Raw genomic sequence first — 24,783 nt, forward strand, 5'->3', positions numbered from 1 at the left:
GATCGCAGAATATAATTTGAATATCCAATCGCTTAGAGATAAACAAAAATGAGCCAATACGAGTTCAATGAGCTTTTAAAAACCCATACGTCACAGCCAATGGGACCTTTGCTGGGCGGGGTTGGGTTTAAGCAAACGGTTGCTCGCATCCTGCTACAACAGAGAGGCGGAGCAGTCTTTCGAAATGAGTGTGTCATAGAAATAGAATAATTCAATAATTCATTAATTAGGTCTAATGTAATTGTATGCAGTAAAACTGGTCTCTCTTTTGAAACTATTATTATTGCTGTCGTTGTTAAAATAGCCTGGACTGATCATTTAGATGATGATGATATTATCAACATTACCTAAAAAGAAACCTTTGCCAGACTATATGTTAGTCTGAAACTTAATTATGGATCGACATGGCAGAAAGAATAATTTATTATGAATTATTAGCGTCCATGAAGTCCGTTTTTGTCACTCGTGAACAGGTTGTGATTTATTTGTATTAGTATTGGCTGGACTGGTTTTTGTATACAATTAAATAGAGGCTATTTCTGGTCTCACGGCCACTTTTAGACCTCTATTGGCTACGGTTTTACAACAAACAAATGGAATAGCAGTATGCCGATTTTGAGTAACAAGACCGTCCTAATCAATATTCAGCAGGCAGATGCTCATTAATCCTGACGGCCCCTCTCTGCATAGAGGATCAACTCAAGTGGCGCGCAGATGCATCCCATTGGTGCACCACAGGACCAGGACGCGGCATGCACACACACACACACGCACCGTCCCTGTCTGACACCAGCAGAGGAGCATCTGTGTTTCATTGCATGCCTTTTATGAAAGGAAAATAACCTGCACCGACACGTTCAGGATGGTTTCTAAACATGGATATTGCTGCATTGCTGTTAATCAAGATTAATTCACCTTCTTGGTTTCTACTGGGTTTAGTAGTGATCGCATGGATAAAAAGTAAGTAATTTTTTCTCTTGTCGGTGCCGTCGTTATAATGCACAGCAGGTTTAAACAGGCCTCACACAGGCTATTATTCCAATTTTATGGTGGGATGCGTTGCATTGTGAGTCCTTATGGAGACTCCAACTAAACTATAAACTCTGGATGTATGTGTGCAAATGTCACTCTTCTGGTCTTATTTTCTCATGTTTTCTCTTATTGTTATTAGATTCCATATAGGCCACACTATAAAATGTTGCTTACATATATGTGCTCTGAATGAATGGGCAAATACAACACAAAATCAGGCATTGGGTCTTCTGAAGAGGTGTGGTAATTGCAGTGCTTTTGATTGCTGTTAGGCCGCAGATGGAGTGTGGGGTTCTGTACTTTAACAACTGTCTGTCTTCAACCCCTTGATTGCATTTTCTATTCAAGAACCCACTGGCCATCATCACTTGTGCCAGACATGTAGGCTTACAATCAACGCAAGAAGCATGGCACTTATGATAAACAGAGAGTTTATGTTAAAAAGAGTGTCAAAGATCATTACCATTTTTTTAAAGATTTTTAGATGTGACCACATTGGCTCTGGGTTCATTGTAGTTAAAGCTATCTGTACAGATGAGACTGTCATTACATCATTCTCCAGACACCCGCCCCACTGTTCGTTTTTTGTTATCGGCACAGAAACACACATGCTGTAAAGTGGGCATCCATTGCCAAGACTGTCACCATGGAATTCCTCATCGACACATAAAAAGGCCTTTGTACAACGATCACAAATGAACAATCACGTTAATTTGCATCACAAAGAAATCTGGCTTTCTTGGAAAAGAACAGGCTAAATGGCAGTAGCAATTGCCACATTTCCCTCAAATATCTGAGGCCATGATTGTATCAGAAATTGTGTTTGTATCTGTGTAGAGCTTGTTTTCTTAGCTAGCCTATTAGCCAACACATACACAAAGCATGCCTTAGATGTCTCTCTTACCTCTACTGGCTCTGCAGAGTGAGAAATCCTGAAGTGAGAAGTCTTCTTAAGCAGTGCCACTTGATATAGCATGAACTTTTTATGTTGTCATAATGAACACATGGAACGTAAAACCTATGAGCGCCTTGGATCCCCCCCTCCCCTGGTTAGTAGCTCTTGTTGAATAGTTTGAAATGAAATATGTATGTACTGAGAAATAGCATCATAGCACAGATAAGACTATCATAACATTGCACAGTGTCAAGCAGAACTCTTTCAGTTAACCTATGGTCTCATTTGTAGGCAGTGGTTCAAGATGAAACACTGATGACAAAAGGTTTGGCATTATGTCATTGGTTGTGTTTTTTCCTCAAAGACGGATTTTGGGTCCATTTTCATACACATTCCTTGCATGACACGGCTCATTACAGCTGATGTGCGTCCCCTCCCCCCCATTTATAAAACTGAAGTGTTCATTACATGAGGTTGATCAGAGTACTGTGTTTACAGACATGGCCTCTGTCCACTACACCACACTGATGACATTAAAAGATCATCTTCTTAATTCTGTCATCCTCTAAGCAGCCTCAAATGTACTTCTATCCCTCTCTGAAGATTTGTAAAGGCAAACTAGTCTTCAGTCGCACCGCTGATGCAGTCAGCTGGGAACCAGTTCATAATTCTTCTACTATCTTGGAAGGTAGTACTACATCCATTCCAAAATGCAGTGTTTGCTAATGAACACACAACTAATGACCCATGTCATAGAATGCATTAGATTTATCCCAGTGATCTTTTCTGGGTTATTCACACATATGCCAGCCTGATGGAGTGTCTCTGTTTCAGACATGCAACAGATGGTCTGCAGTGTGTGTTGCAATTGTGACGGTGGCCCGTGCTTATTGGTGTATCTGCCCCCACCCTATGACTTTATGTCAGAGGCTTTGTTTACAGTGAAGGCTCTTAATTTGATCAGAAAGATCAGTATCATGCTGTGGGCATCTTCTTGGAGGACTAAAGATTGCTTGTGGCGCCTTTCATAAGACAATTCTAGGGAGGTGAAGTGTGTGCACTGGCCCTGCAAGTCTCTGCATAGGTAGCTCAGGTCTGCATAAGTTGCCAGTAAAGACTATCGGATTTTGTGTAATCTGGTCACAGAGCCGAACTTGACCTTGTGACTGCCACGTGTGTTCACCTATCACTTCCAGTGCATGTGTGGAAACTGTTGCATAATATTAGTCAGGGTATCTACTGAATCATGATCAGTAGCTTACTATCTTGACACAATGGTAACTAAACTTCCCCTGTGTGTCATGTTGTCGTAATTGTCATTACGATTGTTATTTTTTAACAATAATATTTGTGACAGCATATTTTTCATGAGTTGTCAAAAATTTGACAAAATCAACAAAATGAGCTGTAGGTTTTAGTAAGGGTTACACCTGGTTATGATGACTAGTCTGTAGTCTCCATTTCATTTAGGTAGGTGAAATACACATATGAAACAGGCATTCAGCCTCCATACTGGAGAAAGACAACAGGAAAAGATGATGAAAATAATGAATATACTTTTGGAAGCATTAGCAGCTGCTTTGAATATACTTTTGGAAAGAGCAGTGGAGTAGAGAGGACAGCCTGGAATACAGAGATCATAGCACAAATGACTGACTTCTGTCCAAACACTGTCACCATGGTGATCGTGAGAGCACAGCATTGAAGGCATAGAATTGGTTACCATGGTGCCTTGATTTGATGCTTTGTGAAACCCTAAAGTTTGCAAACGTCCTTCAGCCAAGCACTTGAAGAGAAAATGGCTTTTAAACAAGAATTCAATGTTATTGTGTCGAACTGTGCCTGTAAATGTCAACCAGAATGTGAATTTTAACACAAAAACCATACAAAGAATAACTGCCACTGGATTGGAACAAAGCATTCATATAGGCTTTCTAAATTACTTATTTTAAAGCTTTTGACCTATAAATGTATTATTGAGAAACAGCTAATGATAAACAGCAATAATTGTTCAAGTTATGTGTATATACAGTTTTTAAATATGTCATGTTTCTATTGTGCCTTTTGATAACATCTTTTTATTATGTTTCTCTATGGTTCTTCCGAAAATGTCAAGATTTGTTGTCTGATGCATTTAGTTTTTTAAGAAACCTTAAGAAACCTAAATGCACTGAATTTGTTTTAGTCCCACCGCCCCTTTTTATCATTTGATTAAACAAAATGTGAAATACATACATACATAGCAACAACAATGGTTTTCAGGGAATAAAGTGGTCCCATGGTGTATAACTGTTTTCAAAACAGAAAGGGGAGTATACAAATGGAATATGTCCAGACATCCCCGATAGATGATGAGCAGTTTAATATAGATTTTCCACTGCAGAGAAAAACCCTGCCTTTTGCATAATAGTAAGTTTAATAGTAGTTATTGCACAAGTAATAATTTCCGTTGAGTTAGAAAGATCTCCCACGACAGAGAACACAAGTCAACGTGTGGTTTGTGAAAGAGAGGAAGGATGAGAGGAGGGATTTGGAGTCATTTCTGTGTATCTAGCTGTAGTTATATATTACTAATGAAGCATTCTGGGATTGTGTCAAATTGAAAAGCATGGATGATTTTTGTTCTTTTTTGATATTTATAATACTTCTGTTATGTCATATTTAGCTTCCTTTTTTTCTTCATTTGATGTTTCTTCCTTTAGTTATTTTTATACTTAAATAATATACTAATATTTCTTTATTGATATTCTGAAGTTATCTGATCTCAGTTGGAATGACATGAGAGTGTTGTGTCATAGGTGTGTCTCCACTGCAAACCAGTCCTGTGTGCCGGTCAAAGCCATGCCAAAATGGGGGCTCGTGCCAGGAGGCTCCCTCAGAATACCTATGTCAGTGCCCATCTACTGTGCCCACTCCCCCGAGCCTGAGATGCCAGGAAGAGCACAAGCCATGCCTACCTTGGACCTGCCAGGGTAACACCACATGCCAGCCCAAGTCTGTGGTCTCCCAGGGGCTGTCTTGTCGCTGTGAGGCGGGCACTGCTGGGCACTCGTGCCAGTCCAGGGTCCAGCTCTGTGCCCAGGTATACTGTGGTGAGGAGGAGGAGGGTACCCAGTGTCGTCTATTGTCTAGCCCCAGTGCACAGCAGGGTTACAGCTGTGTGTGTCAGCCGGGCTTCACAGGGCCTCAGTGTGAGACCCACATGGATCAGTGCACCCCGAACCCCTGCCGCAACCGGGCTATCTGTCGGAGCCGCGGGGACGGGCCCACTTGCTTCTGCGTGCCAGGCTTCCAGGGGGCGCTGTGTGAGATTGAGGTGAACGAATGCATCTCCCAGCCCTGCCAGAATGGAGCCACCTGCATGAACAAGATTGGCAGGTACCTGTGTCTGTGCAGGCCTGGCTTCACAGGTGAGTAAAGATGCCATGCTCCTCAGAACACAGCTGTGTGCTAGACTGATCTGGATAGACTTAGTGAAAGACTTAGTAGACAAGTCAGTAGTAAAATATTAAACATTGAACAAATGTACACAGTTGAAATATCCTTCTGCATTAGAAGTACTCAGTGGAAACATCCTCTGAAAGAAAAAGCAGTTTTGTGAATTTCTTTCCTGCAAATATTTGCACCTGGCAAACTACGGATAGCATCTTAGCAGGTAAAAGGGTTCCATCTAGTGGTTTGTTAGTGTACTGTCCTTCATATACACACACACACACACACACACACACACACACACACACACACACACACACACACACACACACACACACACACACACACACAAACATATATTATATACATACATACATATATATATATATATATATATACATACACACACACACACACACACACACACACACACACAAACATACATACATTTCAATGTGCTGAACACTAGATGTAGTGCCCCTTAGAGTGTGGTCAGAGGCATTATAGGTTAAAGTATTAACTAAAGGAAAAAGAACCTTGCAATTCAATCAGATGTAAGGATATGGTCCATTAATTGCAGGGGTGGGACATTACCCCGATATGCACACATAGGCTCTCCACGTGCGGTAATAGAGCTGACTACTACAGCATTGTTTTCATTACCTACACAAACCATCTAGATGATCTTTAAACAGGCTTGACACATGGACAGGGTGTCACAACGAACATGAATCACTGGTGAATTTTGTTCTTGGTGTGATGTGTTTGTCTGATGCCTGAGTTCAGATCAGTCCCAATTACAGAAAACATAATCACCTAATTTGTCTGTGGAAGATGGCAGGGGCTTCGCTTATCCCCTCAGATGAAGCTCAAAACTCACTTCAGGACAAGGAAAGATGTGCAGCCACGTAAGCAAGGTTAACAATCTAAATAGTCATTCACCGCTCCATTAAGCAGACATAATAACAAGGCATGACGAGAGAAGAGGAGAGGAAGGAGAAACCAGGGAAATAAAATAATAATAGTAGCCGAGCAGCTGCTCTTCTGTCAGCCCTGACACAGTACAACACAGAAGCTCTGTTTGTCTGCAGGATGTTTGTTTCCTCTTTTCTCTCCGTCCAGCGTTAACTGATCCAGATGGTGTGGATGGAAATGCTTTTCCGGTAAACATCAGAGAACAGGAATCAAGCTCCACTGAACCCTCTCCCTCCCTCTCTTTCTCTCTCTGATGTGTTCAGGTGCCAGCTGTGAGCTCCAAATTGATGAGTGTCAGTCAGAGCCCTGCCTCAATGGGGGACGTTGCCATGACTATGTTGATGGCTTCTCCTGCATGTGCACGGCTGGTTTTCAGGGTGACCGGTGCGAAGTGGATGTTGACGAATGTAGAGACCAACCATGCCAACATGGGGCGCGGTGCATTGATGACATAAATAGGTATGTCACGACACCCGCAGCCCTAACAGTGTTTTTTTTTTTTAAATAATCACCATCTGTTGTTATTGTTAATAAAGGATTTGTGTTTGTTGCTGAGACGGTTATAACCTGACTGAGTTGGAGAGAGATGTTAATGGTGCTGTTTCAGTTTCAGCTGCGACTGCTCTCAGACTGGATTCACGGGCCCCCTTTGTGAAGTTCCAGTACCACCATGCTTGTCTGGTCCATGCCTCAATGGTGCAGTATGTGAGGAGAATGGCAGGGACTACACCTGCAAATGCTGGCCAGGTATCACAAAGCAATGCTCTGTATTCTAATCTAGACCATATCCTATTTATTCATTTAGATAGTTGTTGGTTTATTTGTTTATTGGAATTCTATGGTTAGGCACCTCACAGTTTGGTGTCATGTGCCCCCCTGGGAAATTGGGTTGGGTTAGAGTAGCTGTGGAGATTAAAAGCCTTCTTGTTGTTGCAAATTGTTTGGTTTTCTTGGGAGTTTAAGCCTTTATCCCATGTTAACATTCAACTGAAGTAAAAAACATTATCAAAGCTGAACTCGGAACTGTTGGTTCTAAAGCCTCATATCCTCATCCATACTATTGCATAGATTATACATTGTACAAAAGCCCTCTCATTTGCTCTTAATCAAAGCCCTGCACTTCCTCCTCTTGAAGTTTAGCCCTTTGTTAACCCAAACCCCCGCCTTTGATGAGGAAGTAGCTCAAAGAGATGAGAGAGAGTCTCATTTTCCTTTTTTCGCTCTTTGGACCAGGTTTTGAAGGGCCGCGCTGTGAAGTGAATGTGAGTGTGTGTGACAGTAACCCATGCCTGAACGGTGGCCACTGCCTTGAGGTGTTCTGGGAGGCCCTCTACAGCACAGAGCCAGACTTCCCTGAGACTGACAACCCTCCCCACACTGCAGGATACGTATGCAGATGCCCACCTGGACTTCAAGGTATCTACTCTAATTGCATATTGGACACAGAAAGTACACTGGATATATAATGTTGAAATGTTGTTCAGCTTAGACCATTCAGAGACCCAGCATTTGCTCTGGATTACAGATAGGCCCAAATAAGCCAATAAGGGTAATGTCCAGAGTGTCCTGCAGCATTGCCCGAGTTTGATCTGGAGCCGTAACTGGGGCGAGACTTCTGGATTTTTTGCCTACAAAAGCCTCTGATTGCATCCATCCGGCCTGTTGGTCAACTCGGGTAGACATTGCTTCAGAGTGGCGTTCTAAAATTGTCCCTCGCCATTGTAAGATGGTCAAATTGCATTAGGGTAATCCCCTGGATCTGGCTTCTGGAGAGCGCCTTGTGTTGAGTCAGTCAGTGGAAGTGCAACGAGGGAGCCTGACTGCTGAACTCTAGCATTCGAGGATGGCCCTCTTTCAAAATCATGCAATGCTTCAGTGTGTGATGACCATGAGAGAGGCTGTGGAAAGGCTGTAGACCATGGCGAGACTCAGAGTCTGGGCCTGGGGTGTTCTTTTGCTAAGCGCAGGTAATCCCTCTCTTTCTCTATACTCCAGCATATTGTCATGCCTTGTTCCAGTGATTCGGTGAAATGCCACAGCCTCTACCATTGGAGGCTGTTGGACCGCAGTTTGGTTTGGTCGTTCTCTTGCAGTGTTTATAAGGCGGCAGCTCTGCTCGTGATCGTTAGCCGTTTGGTCCTTTAGCGCCGCTAGTGCTCTGTTTACCCTGCTGCTAGCGCTGAACATATGTGCACTCCTTTGAAAGCCCACACAGCTTAATGTGCTAATAAGTGTCTAAATCTCTGCCGCCATTCCCTTGAAGCGTGGCTTGATAATAGTTTCATAAGTGAATAGATTATCAGAGGAAGTGATCATTTGTGACAGCATGGCCGGGTCTTCTCTGACTAATCTGCCGCGGAAGGTGAGCTCTGCCAATTGGCACCAAATCTGCACACAGTATATAATTATGCAACTGCCTCTGCATGTTGATATTTGTGGGAATTCATCAGTGATTTGATCAGGTCTTAAACATATTGTGCAGCAGATGTGGGAATTTTTTTACTGTGTCATGGATTGTTACCATTATGTTTAGATGAATGTTTCATGAGCTTACACAATATGAGATCAAATATTGTGATTATATAAATGTTGTGTTTACATCACTCATGATGCTCATTATCAGGCGTTTTATTTTTTTGGTTGGTAAAAAAAAAATCTCCTACATCGGGTTTACTCCTTAAAAAGAGCCACCTCTAATCTTTAACTACATGTTCAATAAAAAAGAAATGGTTCTTCCCTAAAGCTTGTTTATGGAAACAAATTGAGTTCTACATTGAAAAAGGCTTTATCTCTTAGAGCAAGATGGTCATTATTGATCATCTCATTACTGAGAGAGGTATTCAATCAAAGTAGGGCAAAAAAACAGGCATAAACATCAAATTAACACTACTGTGTTTTTCTAAATGTCACTGTTAAAACTCCCTGTGCTAGGTGTCCTTTGTCAGGAGGATGTGAATGAGTGCGTTGACTCACCTTGTAAGAACGGCGGTGTCTGTGAGAACACCCTGGGCGGCTACACCTGCGCGTGCCCGCATCAGGCCCCGGATGGGCTCCACTACGGCGGGAAGAACTGCACAGTGGCACTGGTGGGCTGTGAGGGGCACGAGTGCCAGAACAACGCCACCTGCCTGCCCTTCCTGAGCGAGGGCCGCCACGGCTATGACTGCCTTTGCCTGGACGGCTTCACGGGCTCGCGCTGCCAGACCTCCACCACCTTCTCCTTTGAGCGCCGCGGCCACCTTCTCCTCCAGACGCCGCTGCTGGACGCCGAGGCGGCCTCCAACATCACGCTGAGCTTCCGCACCGTGCTGCCTGACGCGGTGCTCTTCCAGCGGGGCAGTGGTGGGCCCCTGCTCAGCCTGGAGGTCCGGGGTGGCCGCCTGCACCTCAGCCTTCACGGGGCCTCCCAGCAGGGGCAGCAAAATGTGCAGCTCGGAGCCCTGGAGCTGCCACAGAACGTGACAGACGGCCAGTGGCACAGCGTGCAGGCGCTGCTAGGCGAGGGACTCCTGGTGCTGACCCTGCTGGACACGGGCTGTGAGAGTGGGGGCCCCATGTGCGAGGGCATGACCCAGGTGGACAGTGGGCCCCTGGGGTCCGCCCTTCAGCACACGCTCATTGGTGCTGCGTTTGAGGGCTGGCTGGCTGGCCAGAGCTTCATCGGCTGCCTGGGGGACCTGTTTGTGGACTCGCAGCTGATGGTACCCGAGGAATGGCTGAGCAGTTCGGCGGTCAACATCACGCCAGGCTGCAGCCACCGCAACCGCTGCCAGGATGGGCCTTGTGAGAACCGGGGGCAGTGTGTGAACCTGTGGCAGGCCTACCAGTGCCGCTGCCAGAGGCCGTACGAGGGGCAAAACTGCTCTGAAGGTAAGGGTGAGGGTAAGGGTCATATGTATATGTATGGGGCTCCTTGGACAAGTATTGACCATAAAACATGTAAGGCAATATGTATAAATATCACCAGTAAAAACGTATTTCATGTGTAGAAAGTTAATGATTATCTGTCCCTGCCCAAAATCCATAGTTCCCTTTTGTTTAATGACTATCAGGTATCCATCACAGTTACCTGAAGCCTAGCACTGTGGTAACAGTTGACAGGCAATCTAGAACTGTATGATAAACCTGGACTTTCTCCAGGTATACCAACGTTATTATTTCGTCTCTTGGTCAGAGTTCTAGATTACCAACCCTGTGGTTATACTCTTAATCCCTTAAGTGCTCCAGACTGCCAATCATCACGTGCCCTAGTCCTGTATTGTATTTCATTCCTAACACCTCTGATCCAGAAGTTAGTCTGGGATTAACAGCCGTATGTTAACCTCTGTCACAAATGTTCAGCTCAGCGAGTGACTAAGTACTGTTTATGTAACTCTGGCTGTGTATTTGATGACAGTAATTAAGTGGAGTTGCATGTCATCTACCTTCCATTCAGCAGCTGACAGTTTGATTTCCCTCAGAGGGGACTTAAGCAATGCTTCCCGTGAGTGCTATTAATAGCCTGCTGACATTAAAGCAGATTAGTAATTATCGCATGCTGAAAAACAGACAGGGGCACACATTATGTGGTCACACACACACCGCAGTATGAACCAGATGAACTGGCTATGGATATTAACAGTGCACTCCTGGGCCATTGTAAAGTTATAGCCATATTATTATTTTGGTGGAAATAGTTCCTGTACATTTGAACTGTTGTATATACCTATGACTTGAAGTGTTCTGGTAAAAAGCAGACCAATGGAGTTCATAAGAGAGGTGAACAAGTAATTATCCAGCAGGTGGAATCCGCTCATGTCATCAGATCCCACCTAATAACTCTTTCATTTCTATTATTTTTGGATGATATTTACATGAAAAAAAAAGATACAAATGGTAAAGTACAGAAACCCACTGTGTTGTTGGATGTTGTGGTGCTAGAATCTCTATTATCCATATTTTTTTTAAGTGACCTAATAAGGGTGTTTGTCTCATGATTGCTCCCTCTGTAGAGTACCTCACTGCCCGCTTTGGGCACGAGGATGCACAGAGCTATGCCGTCTTCTCTCTGGAGCAGGACCCCACGGAGCCGGACTCGCTGTCCGTGTCGCTGTTCGTGCGGACGCGGCGTCCCTCGGGCCTCCTGCTGGTCTTGTCCAACGGGACAGGCCAGTACCTCCGTGTGTGGCTCGAGCAGGGCCTGGTCCACGCGCAGACGCACCAGCTGGAGGAGGTGCAGGGGACGAGCGCGCTGGACGACGGCACAGTCCACCTGCTGAGCGTCAGCGTGGAGGGGGGGCAGCTGCGCCTCGCCCAGTCGGGGCGGGCCGAGGGGGCGGTCGCCATGGAGACGCGCCCCGTGAGGGTACAGGCGGGGGATGTGGTGCACGTGGGCGGGCTGGAGGAGCCACGGGGCACGGCCACGTTCGGGGGCTACTTCAAGGGGTGTGTGCAGGATCTGAGGCTGGGGGGGCTGCCTCTGCAGTTCTTCGCGCTGGAGTTGGATGATCCGGTCAGCTCGCTGACCCCCCAGAAGATGAGTCATGTCATCCAGGGTTGTGCTGGAGACGACACCTGTGCTGTGAGTCATTACACTCACACACTCACACACACACACACACACACACACACACACACACACACACACACACACACACACACACACACACACACACACACACACACACACACACATACACACACACATTTACCTTCGCATACACAAATGCACATATGCTCCCTTTCTCAGTGAACTTTACTCTTCATTCTCACTCATATTCAAACCGACTCTCTACACTCACAGGCGGACACACACTCACACCCACATTTAGAAAGTCACACACACACACACATCTCACCATAAGTTTTCTATTCAAACACCCTCTGCCCACACTAACCATTTCATATTTCTTAACCTCAGTTGGTGCTAGCAGTATCAAGGTCACGCGTTCAGCTGAAAGCAGGTCCAACCTAGGCCTACTCAGAACCGCAGCTCACTGTACATAAACATTTTTTACATGTCAGATACCATGGGAAGTACAGTCTGACTCACCTCACTGTTTCCCTACTGAAGCTCCCCGCTGTTCACGCCTGCTTAATGGGACCTGACCCAGGTTGTCACGGTAATGGGTGATAAAAAAACAGCTAAAGCGGCTTAGCCCAGTTCTCGTTCCTGCGTTTGGAGAATCACCCATGTCTGTCGTAGAGTTCACCTCCAGTTGGTGTTGGAGAAATGGATCTAAATAGCAGAATGTGTTCATAAATGAACAGCCTCGTCACCATTAATTCATTTAAATAGTATTTTTAAAAAAGATTGTATTTCTATCAGCTATTGGTCATTTAGCAGTTGTGTTCTCTCTGTGAATTGAACCTGTTAGCTTGGAAATGTCCCTTTCACAAAATATTTTTAATAATTTCACTGAACACCTCAGAATTATATTTGAATTGCGTAAGAAATAAAATCACAAATTGTCACTGTGGATCTCTTCTCAAATCTTCTGATTTTTGTCTTGCCTTTCTTCTCTCTTTCTGTATCCCTCTCTCTCTCTCTCTCTCTCTCTTTCTCTGTAGAAAACCCCCTGTCTGAATGGGGGGATGTGCTACTCTGTGTGGGATGACTTCTCGTGCACATGTCCGCCCAACACGGCAGGGCAGCGGTGTGAGGAGGTGAAGTGGTGTGAGCTGTCGCCCTGCCCTCCAGACGCCGTCTGCCGCACCCTCACTCACGGCTATGAGTGTGAGTCTCAGCCTCCAAACTCAGCGTCTCCTCTCAAATTGAGTTCATCAAGTTCATATGCTCACTGTGATGAGTATTACATGCTGTGTTTGGTTTACATATTGCTCTATTGGGCTTGCGTAAGGGGGTGGTTTCAAGTTTGAACTGTTACAGGAGTGTTGAAAGACAGTTATAAGAGAACTTCCATCTTTTAAGGCCTCTTACATTCAATTTTTTCATGCTACTGAACAGGCATTACTGCTGCACTGTTCTGTTGTTCTACTCTACAGTATTGTGTAGTTCAAAGCCCTTGATATGTACACTTATACAAAATATACACATACTGATCAGTCTTCTGTAGGGATGGGTATCGTTTGGTTTTTATCCGATACCGGTACATAACCGATACTTTTAAAACGATACCGGTGCCTAAACGCTGCCGGAACCGATACTTTTATAAAAAATAAAAAAATGTTTACGATTGACGACATTTAAGAAAGGCTTTATTGCCAAATATATGAACTGTTTAAAGTAGATTATATATATAAATAAATACAAAACACCTTTTAACTTAAAACTTAAATAATATATGAACTGTTAACAAAAGTTTAGACTATACTTAAATAAATACAAATAAATACAAAACACACACACACACTACAGCTTCAATACTTCAGCAATTCTTTTGTTCAATTCAATTTTTTTTCTTCAAATTGAACAATATATTAACTGTTTAAAGTATATTATAAATATAAATACATACAAAACACTTGGCTTCAAACTTTTTAACTTCAAACTATGAACATTATATTAACTGTAAACAACAGTTTATAGTATACTTAAATAAATATAAATAAATACAAAAAACAGCTTCAAACTTCTTTTGCAAAAATATGAGCATATTTGCCTTTGGAGTCAAAAATGTATTATTTTGTTTGCATTTATTTCATGAAATTTCACCATTTTATGATTTGTTTATACCTATCTTTTCTATCTTGTTTATAGTTAATCTTGTTACTTGAACACACTGAGTACGAGAAAATGTGTACTGCCCCTTTAAGAGACTACCGTAGGTTAAGTATGGCTGTCATCTCCGTTTATTTTTCAGTCTTCGGTTGCTGATCTGCCGTTGACTCTTTGCCTTCTCTCCACTCTTTTCACGCAATTGTTTTGTTGCATTTGCTGCACGTCGCGATGTTTGAATATTTTGGTGCGAAATACAGCCACACTTTTGACCGTTTACCTTTCGGTATTTTCTCTGTTAAAAGGTTGATGGCTAGTTCTGTTTGTGCTTGCTCTGTGAAATGCTGCATGCTCTTCACTGTCATAAGACTGTTGCTATGAAAACACCAATGAGCGTGAGCGACACAGGACAAAGTTTACATTGGGAGCTGGGGCAGTTTTACATGTGCCCCGCGGAATCTGCCTAGCGACCGTGTTCAATTGGCTCAGGCACCGAAATGAAGCACCGAAATCTGCGTTGCATTTCGGTCCGGGTAGGTACCGGTTGTATTGGAACCGGTTCCATATTGGTACCGGTTCTCGGTACCCAACCCTAGTCTTCTGTCATATAGTAAAATTAGTAATATGTAGATCGAACAGGAAAGAAAAGTCTTTTTTTCCACAGAGAAAGCCGTGTGTAGGGGCGGCTAAAGACACCAACCCTGGCAGAGACAGAAAGGACAGTAGTAGGAAATATGGCATTTAGTTTCTGATTTAACTAGAAAAATTGGAAAGTTGGAAATTAGGCTACTTTTGGGCTAGAGCAGTCTGCTTGAGATAAACTGGTCAGCTTTCATAAGCTTGTAAGATGACTTATTCTGCACTAAATCATTCAGTATGTTTACTGAGGTAAATCTAGTATGGAGGCAGAGATTTGCAAGAGATCAGATTATCCGTCTTTGGATTAAGTATGATTCACTCTGGCCTCTTACAGCCAGTTGGGTCCTACTAAATGAGACTCTTTTAATCTCTTAGGCCCTGATAAAAGTAAATAAAAGATATACAGATTTGAATCACCCTGGATATTCAGTCATAGTTATACAAATATTTGTATTAGGTCTGTTATACAATGTATAATATATATATATACAATATATATAAAATGTATACACATTCTCTTTTTCTCTAGGTATGGCCAACATGACTTTCCAGGGTAACTCAGCCATATTGTACAGAGGCAGTGGGAGGATTGAGAGCAGTCTGACCAGCATCGCCTTCAGCTTGCGGACTCGTCAGGGAGACGCCGCCATCCTGCACGCTGAGCGAGGCCCGGAGTTTGTCACCGTGTGGCTGCAGGACGGGCTTCTGGTGCTGCAGCTGCTGAGCGGCAACGCCTCCTCCTCTTCATCCTCATCATCACCTTCATTATCATCTTTATCATCTTCGTCCTCGTCCTCCGTGGCATCTGGAACCCTTTCCCTGCGCAGCTCCATCCCGGTGAACGACGGCACCTGGCACAGCGTGGAGTTCTTCATGGTGGCACCGTGGGCCGACACCTCGCCCTGGACGTTGCTTCTAGACAACCGCGAGGAGCTGTCCTCCACGTCTGACGCCAAGGTGGGCAACCTGGACTTCCTGCGTGACGGCGTGGACGTGCAGCTGGGTGGTCTGGGTCCCGAGGGTGGGGGCTTGAGCCTGGCGGGTTGCCTGAGCACGGTGGAGGTGGGCAGCGTGGCGCTGCCCTTCTACGGGGCCGACGAGGTGACGCTGCCGCGCTTGCAGCACGAACGCTTCGACCTGGTGGGTCTGACGGGGGCGGTGCCCATGTCTGGCTGCTGGGGTGAGCCCATGTGCCAGCCCGAGCCGTGCCTGAACGGCGGGAGCTGTCACGACCTATTTAACGCGTACGGTTGCAACTGCCCCCCCGGCTGGGCCGGCCGCCGCTGTGAGCTCAACGAGGACACCTGCGCCTCGGCGCCCTGCATCCACGGCAACTGCACCGTCAAGGGGCTGGAGTACAAGTGCACGTGCCAGGTGGGCTACACAGGCACCAACTGCGAGACAGAGATGGATGTGTGCGAGGGGAGTGCCTGTGCAAACGGCGCCACCTGCCTGCACGGCATCAACAAGTACGCCTGCCTGTGTCCCGAGAACTACACGGGGCCCTACTGCGAGTGAGTAAAGCTTACACACACACACACACACACACACACACACACCTACACGCCCGCACATACTCAACCATACAACACACACACACGCCTGCATGCACATACTCAACCATACAATCGCAATCTCTCTCTCTCACTCACACACACAGGCACACACACATACACACACACACACACACACACACATTCACATTGCATGACCATTAAGGGTTAGACTGAAAGCTGCAGAACCAAATGGCAGGTGTGTGCTTATTAGTATTCTGTTGGTGGTGGCGTTATGAGATGGGTTCCCGTGCCTCCTGAAGGCAGAGATCTGAGATGTAAAGAAGCTTTGCAACAGATCTGCGCACCCACACTCTTTAAAACCACCCACCTCAGAAACAGCCCTCTCATGAAACTACATGAGAAGGGCTGCACGGACCAATACAGACACTCACGCAAACACACAAACACACACACAGACACACTTCAAATGCACAAGCTCAGCACTCTGTAGTATTTAATGTGAGGAAATATATGTTCAAAGCATTAAAAGCACTGCACCAAACCAAACCTCTCTGGGGAGGAATTTGTTCTACTAAAAATACAATAAATATATACATAATATAAGTGAGATAATGTTATTTGTATTATTTTTATTAATGTGCATGTTCCAAATGAGCCCCCAATGTATGCGTCTTGATTATTATTATGTCTCACTAATGCCCACTCTTTTGTTTAGAAACCATGTGTGTATTCATATTCATTAATTTACACCAACATACCTTTTATCCTAACCAATTGTAGAAATTACCAAAATGTTTATCTCATTTCCCTTATTCTCTACAGAGACAAGATTGCGGAGGTTCCATGGTACATAGTCGTCAGGAAAATGTAAGTGATTTTTTTTATCTCCTTTCTTTCTTTCGTTCTTTCTGACATTGTGACTCTAACTACATAAACACCAGCCACTACACTCTCATAACGTATAAATAAATGTCCTTTCCAAGGTAAATGCCCCCCACACATACACTCCATCCTTGTTATTGTGACTTTGCCAGTCCTCCTCCTTGTTCAGCACCAGTCAAAGGTGTATTCACATGCTAATATCATTATCCTGATCGCTACTTAATCCTCTTTTGTGGGCCGCAGGGTCTGGGCGGTGGGGGCTTGTAGTAGTGGTCTCTGTGTGTGTGTGTGTGTGTGCGGATGGGGGTGGGGGTGAACAGAAGTTCTTCTCTTGGTTCACCCTCAAGGGAAGCTGTGGCTGCTTTATCATCTGGCCTGGCTTCTGTTTGTAACCCCCCCCCCCCCCCCCCCCCCTCTGTTCCTCCCTCTGTGTCTCCCCTGCTACCAGACGACCCAAGCTCCCGGTGTCCATCTGTGGGGATGAGCTGCGGAACTACACGTGCTTCAACGGGGGCAACTGCTCCGAGCAGGACCTGAGCTGCGACTGCCGGTCAGGATTCATCGGACACCGGTCAGCAGGGGGTTGCTTGTGTGTGTGTGTGTGTGTTTGTGTGTGTTTATGTGTGTATGTGGGGTGGAGAGTTTGTGTGTCCATATCTATAACATATCTGTGTTTTTGTATAAATATCTGATTTTGTGAGGGTGTGTATGTGTTCGTTTGTTTCTTTGTGTGGGTGTGTGTGGATGCACATATATGCACCTGTGTGTTTGTGTGTGTGTGTGTGTGTGTGTGTGTGTGTGTGTGTGTTTGTGTGTGTGTGCACACTTCTCTGTTCTCTGTGTGCCTCTCAGCACATGTTTTATTCAGCACAGAGGGGAACAGAAATAATAAGCATGTTAGCGCTAGATCCTCTGCCCTGTGCCTGCTATGTGTGTGTGTGTGTGTGTGTGTGTGTGCACGCGCTGTTCACCCGTGTCACTCCTGGGGGGTATGCGTGGTGTCGACATGTGGCAGGGGCCAGCCTCCAGCCTCCAGCCCGTGTCCCTGTCATCATGCCACATCCACGGCTCATTGGGAAAACACCACTGACACGGGCAGATTATTCATGTCCCCTGAGACAGTCTATGGGCAGCACTCCCGCAACGCCCCAGACAGGGAGATGTTGACCAGCTAAAGAAAGCCTGGCTGAACAACAACGATTTAAATACCAACTGAAATCATAAAAAACACGATCTTTGTAGAGTGCTGATGATGATTTGGTGGTTTTAGGTACTGTTATCAGGAGGGTTATACAGGGTAATATCGATGCACGTAAACAAGAGAGAAGCCAGCATCCAAACAGGAGGGTTGAAACGAGAGGGGAATGTTTATTGGTGAGGAGAATTCCGGTCAATTGTCCGTTCTGCATTCTTTAGAAAACAAAGATCAGATGGTAGCGTGCCCGTGCATTATCACACTCAATATCCACAGCACTCTGGCTCTACAGATTCTGTTGCTGAAGACATGAGAGCCTGTAGGAGCATTCATTTTGGACTGTGAGCACTTAAAGCATGCACAACAGCATGTGCATCTGTGTGCAAATGTGTGCGTGTCAATGTTTATGTGAATGCTAACTGTGAATGCTGACTGTGTGTGTGTGCGTGTGTGTGTGTTTGTGTGTGTGTGTGCGCCCACAGGTGCGAGCAGGAGCTGGACGAGTGCAAGTCCAATCCGTGCCTGAATGGCGGCTACTGCCGGAACATGCTGAACAAGTTCCAGTGCGTGTGCGAGATGAGCTACGGTGGCGAGCGCTGCCAGATCGACGTAAGCGACATTTACTTTTACGTGGCGCTGCTGCTCTGGCAGAACCTCTTCCAGCTGCTGTCCTACCTCATCCTGAGGCTGGACGACGAGCCCGAGGTGGACTGGGGAAGGGACGACTGAGGGAGGGAGCCTGTGTGTGTGTGTGTGTATGTGTGTGTGTGTGTGTGTGTGTGTGTGTGTGTGTGTGTGTGTGTGTGTGTGTGTGTGTGTGTGTGTGTGCAGGAGACACCAGAGGCAATCAAATTGGATTTTTGATTGGATGAGCTGTCCTGATTCACCTACTTTGAAAGGTTGCTGCACTTGCCAGATAGAGCTGATCTTACACAAAACTGCCACCTGCCACTGATGAACCCTATTTCAATTCAGTAGCAATATGTCAGCCTTGGTTTTGGACCCGTGTTCGTGACGAGTAAAGGTTTTATCAACCACATACTGATACATTTAAATATTTTTAAGAAAGGAGTGAAATAAATCACAGACCCATTTAGATAATTGGGTGAATGATTGAATGAGGGAATGAATGTGGGGATAAGATGTGAATGGATCATGTGTTATTCAGAGAGGAAACACCCCATTGCCACCATCTTCTGAACTAAGGCTTTGCACTGTAATGCATCCAAATCCTGTCTTAACACTAGAACCCTTCATCTGCTGCTGAGTGTGAGTGAGAGAGACCAGAGTCTGGGTGGAGATGGCAGCATGTCAGCCTTAGCCTCAGAATGTTCCAGTGTTGGATCATGAGTGGAAAACAGAGCAGAGGTTGTTTTATCGTTGTGCCTTATGTATGTGTTTTGAGGGGATCGTACTTTATTGTTCTTTAAACAGTGCACTTGAACACGTGTGATTCTCACTGTTTGGGGTCACACAGACATATGGACACTTAGTAGCTGTAAATCAAACAGGATTCTCAAAACATTTAGTCTCAAATCAAATTTGAACGTGGCAGGACAATTATTGCAAGTTAGCAGGGGAATTGTCAAAGCAAAGAAAGAAGAAATACTAAGTATAGGTATACATTTCTAAGGACATGTTGAGTGTTTTGCATTCATATATATCACCTTGAAATTGTGTGAGTAAATTATATTTATCTAGATTTAAGCCAGTTGCACCAAGCTACGGTATTCTATATACATTATTTAAGGCCATTGATATAAATGTCGATCATTCATTTCTGTTAGTGTGTATTGCTACTGCTTCATGTGTTATTGCCATTCAATGAAACCTATGTTTGTCTCGTTTTCACACATACAGCTTATTTTTTGCATTTCAGGAACACCTAGTGTCACACATTTTCCTGTTTTTTTGTGTTTAGTGTAGTTCAATGTCTCTTTTTTCACTCATTCTGTCTCTTTTGTTGTTTGGATATAAGAGTATCTACCGATCTGGACAAACTCTTCTCTCATGTCTTACACATCCTGTCTGTGAATGTCTGTCTCTGTCTTCAAATAAACATTTCCCCCTCTCCCTTTTCATCTTTCATCTGTTGTTTGTCATTCTCTCTCTCTCTCTCTCTCTCTCTTTTCACACACACACACACACACACACACACACACACACACACACACACACACACGCACGCACGCACCCACACCCACACACACATAGAAAGAAAGACAGAGAGTATTCATCTTTCCATCTACCACACCACTCACACAGCCCTTGTCTAACGTTCCGCTTGGTTGTCAACCCCATCAGAAAGGTAGGTGTTGGGCCCTGCTGTGCCTTTCATACACGCCAACCCCCATCCACCCCCACCCCAACACACCCTCTCTCTCAGCTGCATCAGATCATCACCCCAGAGAGGCTGCTCTGCTCCTGTCAATACACCACAGCACAGGGGCCCCCAGAGACAAAGCCCCCAGGTCCTCAAAGCCAGTGAGGGGAACCAGTGCTAATGTGACATGCTTTGTGAAGGCCACTGTCAAGACTCTCACTCTACATATCCACACTCTCTGACCAGTGTGGAGAAAGGGAAAGTGACACCTCATACAACTTACCCACATTTTGATATCCATAAAGGTACTGACTGGAGGTCAGTTCATTTTGCCCTGACAGAGTAATCTGTTGTCACATGAGCTTACAGTTATTAGATTTTAGGGCTTGGTTCAAACTTGTTATCGTGTTATCCAGCCACTGAAACATCAAACTCATAAATCATTCTTCCTCTTCATTAGATGAAGTCAACTCTATTGGGTAGCAATCAGGTGTCACTATTGGAGGTTAAAATGCTTGAATCTGTTCTCTGCCTCCTGGTCCAGCTCCACAGTGAGGCGATCTTCCTTCTCATTGGTGACTGCTGATCTGCTTCATAGTCATTCCATACATTTCAATCTGTTCGTCATTCTTCTCTATGAAGTCCAACACCTAGACCCTGTTACCTTGACTCCATCTCATTAACTTGACAGCGCTAGGTTCCTGGTCATGAGGTGACACCGTTGACCAGGATGCCACCTGCTGTATTACATTTAGAAGATGCTCCAGTCGTTCTCTGTGGCAGACAAGTATTGAATTTTGCAACAGCCGCAGACACGCGGTATAGGTGACCTTTCTTCCCCATCTGACAGTTTGATTGAGAGGTGCCCTCTGTGTGATCTCGCTGGCTCTCCCCGTGGCAGTGTGAGCTCTAAAAAGCTCTGTCCTCACAGGCTTATCCCAGCTAACAGGATCACACACACACACGTGCGAGCGTGCACACTCACACGCGCACGCACACACACACCACTGTGTGCTATCAGTCTTTGACCAGTCCCATTCTGGGTCTGCCTGCAGTGTGAAATACAGTACAACCTCCACAACACTGACTGTCCATGTTTGCTGAGGTAGACAGACTCTGTGGTTGATTTCTAGGTAACAGAAGTAGCTTTTAGGTCCAGGAAACTAAGTTCACCATAAAAGTGCACAACATTTTAACACAAAATAGCCTAACCCAAAAGCTGCTTGCAAAAGTTGAAGTTTAGTTGATTAGGGAAAGTAGTAAATACTCTCTTCCTGACTGCTGTATGTACACAGAAGAAATTGGGTCATTGTGGCCACGAGCGTTACCTGGGAAACAGCTTAGCTACAGGTCAAAGCAGCATAGTCAATCAGCTGCAGAGCTCCATTGATGGAACCTGTCGACATCATTTCCTGTTGTGCTCTGACCGGCCCTGCCATGTCCTGTGCTGGCCAGCAAGGGCTGCGTGCTGTGAGGGGCATGCTCACACTCTAATCTGTGTCTCTCCTACGGCTGGACATGATAGAGGACAGAGGTTAGAGCGGATAGAGGTTGCTGGTTTGTTTGGACTGAAGGTCTGAGAATGGCAGGGATCTGATGTATTTAGGATGCAGAATGCCTTCCTTTGGAAAGTAACTTCATTTTGTTCATTTTCTATCTGGTTATGACAACAAAGGGATGTCATAGACATGCCTTGAGAGTCATAAACAGCAAGACACTTCTCTCTTTGGTTGTCTGATAAGTGTGTGTGTGTGTGTGTTTCCTTTCCCAGCAGAACACAAGAACATGACTTCCATGTGAATGTCACATTAGAAGCGTGTCCAGTACCAAATTGGCTGTTACATCACTGATTGCTATATGGAGAGCTGGTTAAATTGTGTGGTTTGGCCTTCAGATATACTCATTATTAGTCCCCATGTTTTTTGCATAGCCTTTTTGAAGAGTTCAGTTGATGGCTAGTCAGAATAGTCATTAGTGTTGCATTACAAAAAGCTTAGTTTAGTCTAGATTGTAGATTATTCTAGATCCACTTACCTTTTCCCGTGTTGCCTCTGTCTCTAGGTCCTGCCGCTTTGCGCTATTCAACATCCGCAAAATCAGGCCGTACCTAACCCAGTATGCCACCCAGCTGCTGGTGCAAACCTTGGTGAATTCACGCCTTGATTACTGCAACGCCCTCCTAACGGGCCTGCCGGCTTGCGTGGTGAAACCACTACAAATGATCCAGAACGCGGCGGCGCGTCTGGTGTTCAACCAACCGAAGAGGGCACACGTCACCCCGCTACTCATTGACCTCCACTGGCTGCCTGTAGCTGCTCGCATTAAGTTCAAGTCACTTATGCTTGCCTACAAAGTGCTTGATGGTTCAGCTCCCACCTACCTAAATGCTCTTGTAAAGGCAAATGTTACACCCAGGATGCTGCGCTCTTCTAGTGAGCGTCGTTTGGCACTGCCGTCTGTGCAAGCACGGCAGTCCAGACTATTCTCATTTGTAGTTCCACGTTGGTGGAATGAGCTGCCCGGCACTACCAGAGCAGGGGCGTCCCTCTCTACCTTTAAGAAGCTTTTGAAGACCCAACTCTTCAGAGAGCACTTCCCGTCCTAACTGGCACTTCGACTAGTGCGTAACTTGCAATTACAGCAGTTACACTTCTGCACTCTTTCTTTTTATTTCATTTTGTTATATTTCTAATGTAAAGTAGTATTTATTTATTGTTACACCAGGTTCTATTGCTCGTAGCTTGAATATTCTCTCCCTTGTACGTCGCTTTGGACAAAAGCGTCTGCTAAATGACTAAATGTAAATGTAAATGTAAATGTGTTGTCTGTTGTGTGTTTGTGTGTGTTTGTGTATCCCATCAGTTGAGTGAGGAAAGCCTGACTTCTGACCTGCTGCTGTCAGCCAGCCTGGTTGCCGTGGCGCTGCTGGTGGCTCTCTCGGCCTCAGTCACGGCGTTGGTGGTGGCGCTGAGCCGACGGGCAACACGGGGCACTTACAGCCCCAGCCGGCAAGAGAAGGAGGGCCCTCGCGTGGAGCTGTGGAGCATCGTCCAGCCACCGCCCGCAGAGAGGCTCATCTGACCAGGACACGCAACAGGGGACTGCGGTCAACAGCCACTTCTGCAGGCCCAGGGTCAGCCATGGTGGAACAGGGATTTAGTTGAAGTGAATGGGTAGGATTGAAGTGGATTCGAGTTGAAATTTCATTTCAAACGATCAGTCTAAAAGACACTCAATACCTTCAAAGTCCCTGAATGCCATTTTGGTGTCTTCTGAATCATTATGAAACATCTCCCCAGTTCTGAGTGCACTGAAGTAATTGATTGAAATGATTAGATTGAAGTGAAGGGTTCCAAATCCTTCTGAAATCAAGTGAGGGTGGTATACCCACACTCAGACAAGCATAAATGTGTTTGACAGACCTCTCAGTGAAGCTTATCTATGGCTGTCTCTACACTATTTAGGGATTCTCACACAGGCCAACTTTTGGCTGATCAGTTCAGACCACAAGGTTTAAGTACTGAACCAGCATCCAAGGCAGCTGTAGTGACAGATGAAAAGTAGATGATCACTGACAATAAGGTGGATTTGTAGATTTTTTTGTAGTGTTTCAGTGTTTTAGTAAATAGTTGTTGTTGGTGCATCTTTGTCTGTATATAATGAACTGTTGTGAAACTCCCTTTTGGGTAATGTACTGTGAAATACTTCTACTATCTTTCAACCTGCCTTATCAATCAAGAAATAACAATATCACACCAACACAGGACACTATGACCTAAAATGACTCTCATTGTCTCAGTTCAGGAGACACAAAAGGGACCAACAATTTTCATCGGAGTGCAATTGTTTTGCTAAATTTGTATCTGATATTTGCTCTCTTGCCTTAAGCCAACTTGCATAATGCCCCCTTCCCAAATAAAGGCAAACGCAACTTTACAGGCTTACAATTCTTAAAGTTATAATCTAACCTTGGTATTTAAGTAATTCATGCCTATATAAATTCAGCTGTTGTGGTTTAGTTACATGGTGTTGTAGGTGGCCTAGCCACATTTCCCCCCGCCTGTATGTATGTTTGCCTGGCTTTAGCTCAAAATCAGCTAACCTTTTTCTCCTTTGCCAGTCCTGTTGTTGTTCATTCATGAGCCCAAAAATGTAAAATGGTAATGATTCATTGCAGGTCTCCTAGTTCTTAAGACTGGATTACTTCATCATGAGTGAGTGGGGGGGGGGGGGGGG

The 24,783-nt window shown here is 45.0% G+C and overlaps 1 protein-coding gene across 1 annotated transcript; it reads left to right on the forward strand.

The window, feature by feature from the left end:
* Window positions 1-190: 190 nt before the first annotated feature.
* crb1 (crumbs cell polarity complex component 1) lies at window positions 191-24,764 on the forward strand. Its single transcript, XM_031575464.1, has 13 exons — window positions 191-960; window positions 4,726-5,337; window positions 6,598-6,793; window positions 6,942-7,081; window positions 7,568-7,750; window positions 9,266-10,204; window positions 11,326-11,894; window positions 12,884-13,049; window positions 15,160-16,144; window positions 16,970-17,014; window positions 17,478-17,600; window positions 18,707-18,833; window positions 23,410-24,764. The coding sequence occupies exons 1-13, from the start codon at window positions 876-878 to the stop codon at window positions 23,626-23,628; spliced, it is 4,389 nt and encodes a 1,462-aa protein (XP_031431324.1). The 5' UTR covers window positions 191-875; the 3' UTR covers window positions 23,629-24,764.
* Window positions 24,765-24,783: the final 19 nt, after the last annotated feature.

Source organism: Clupea harengus, chromosome 10 (genome assembly GCF_900700415.2).
Source record: "Clupea harengus chromosome 10, Ch_v2.0.2, whole genome shotgun sequence".
Classification (NCBI taxonomy): Eukaryota; Metazoa; Chordata; class Actinopteri; order Clupeiformes; family Clupeidae; genus Clupea; species Clupea harengus.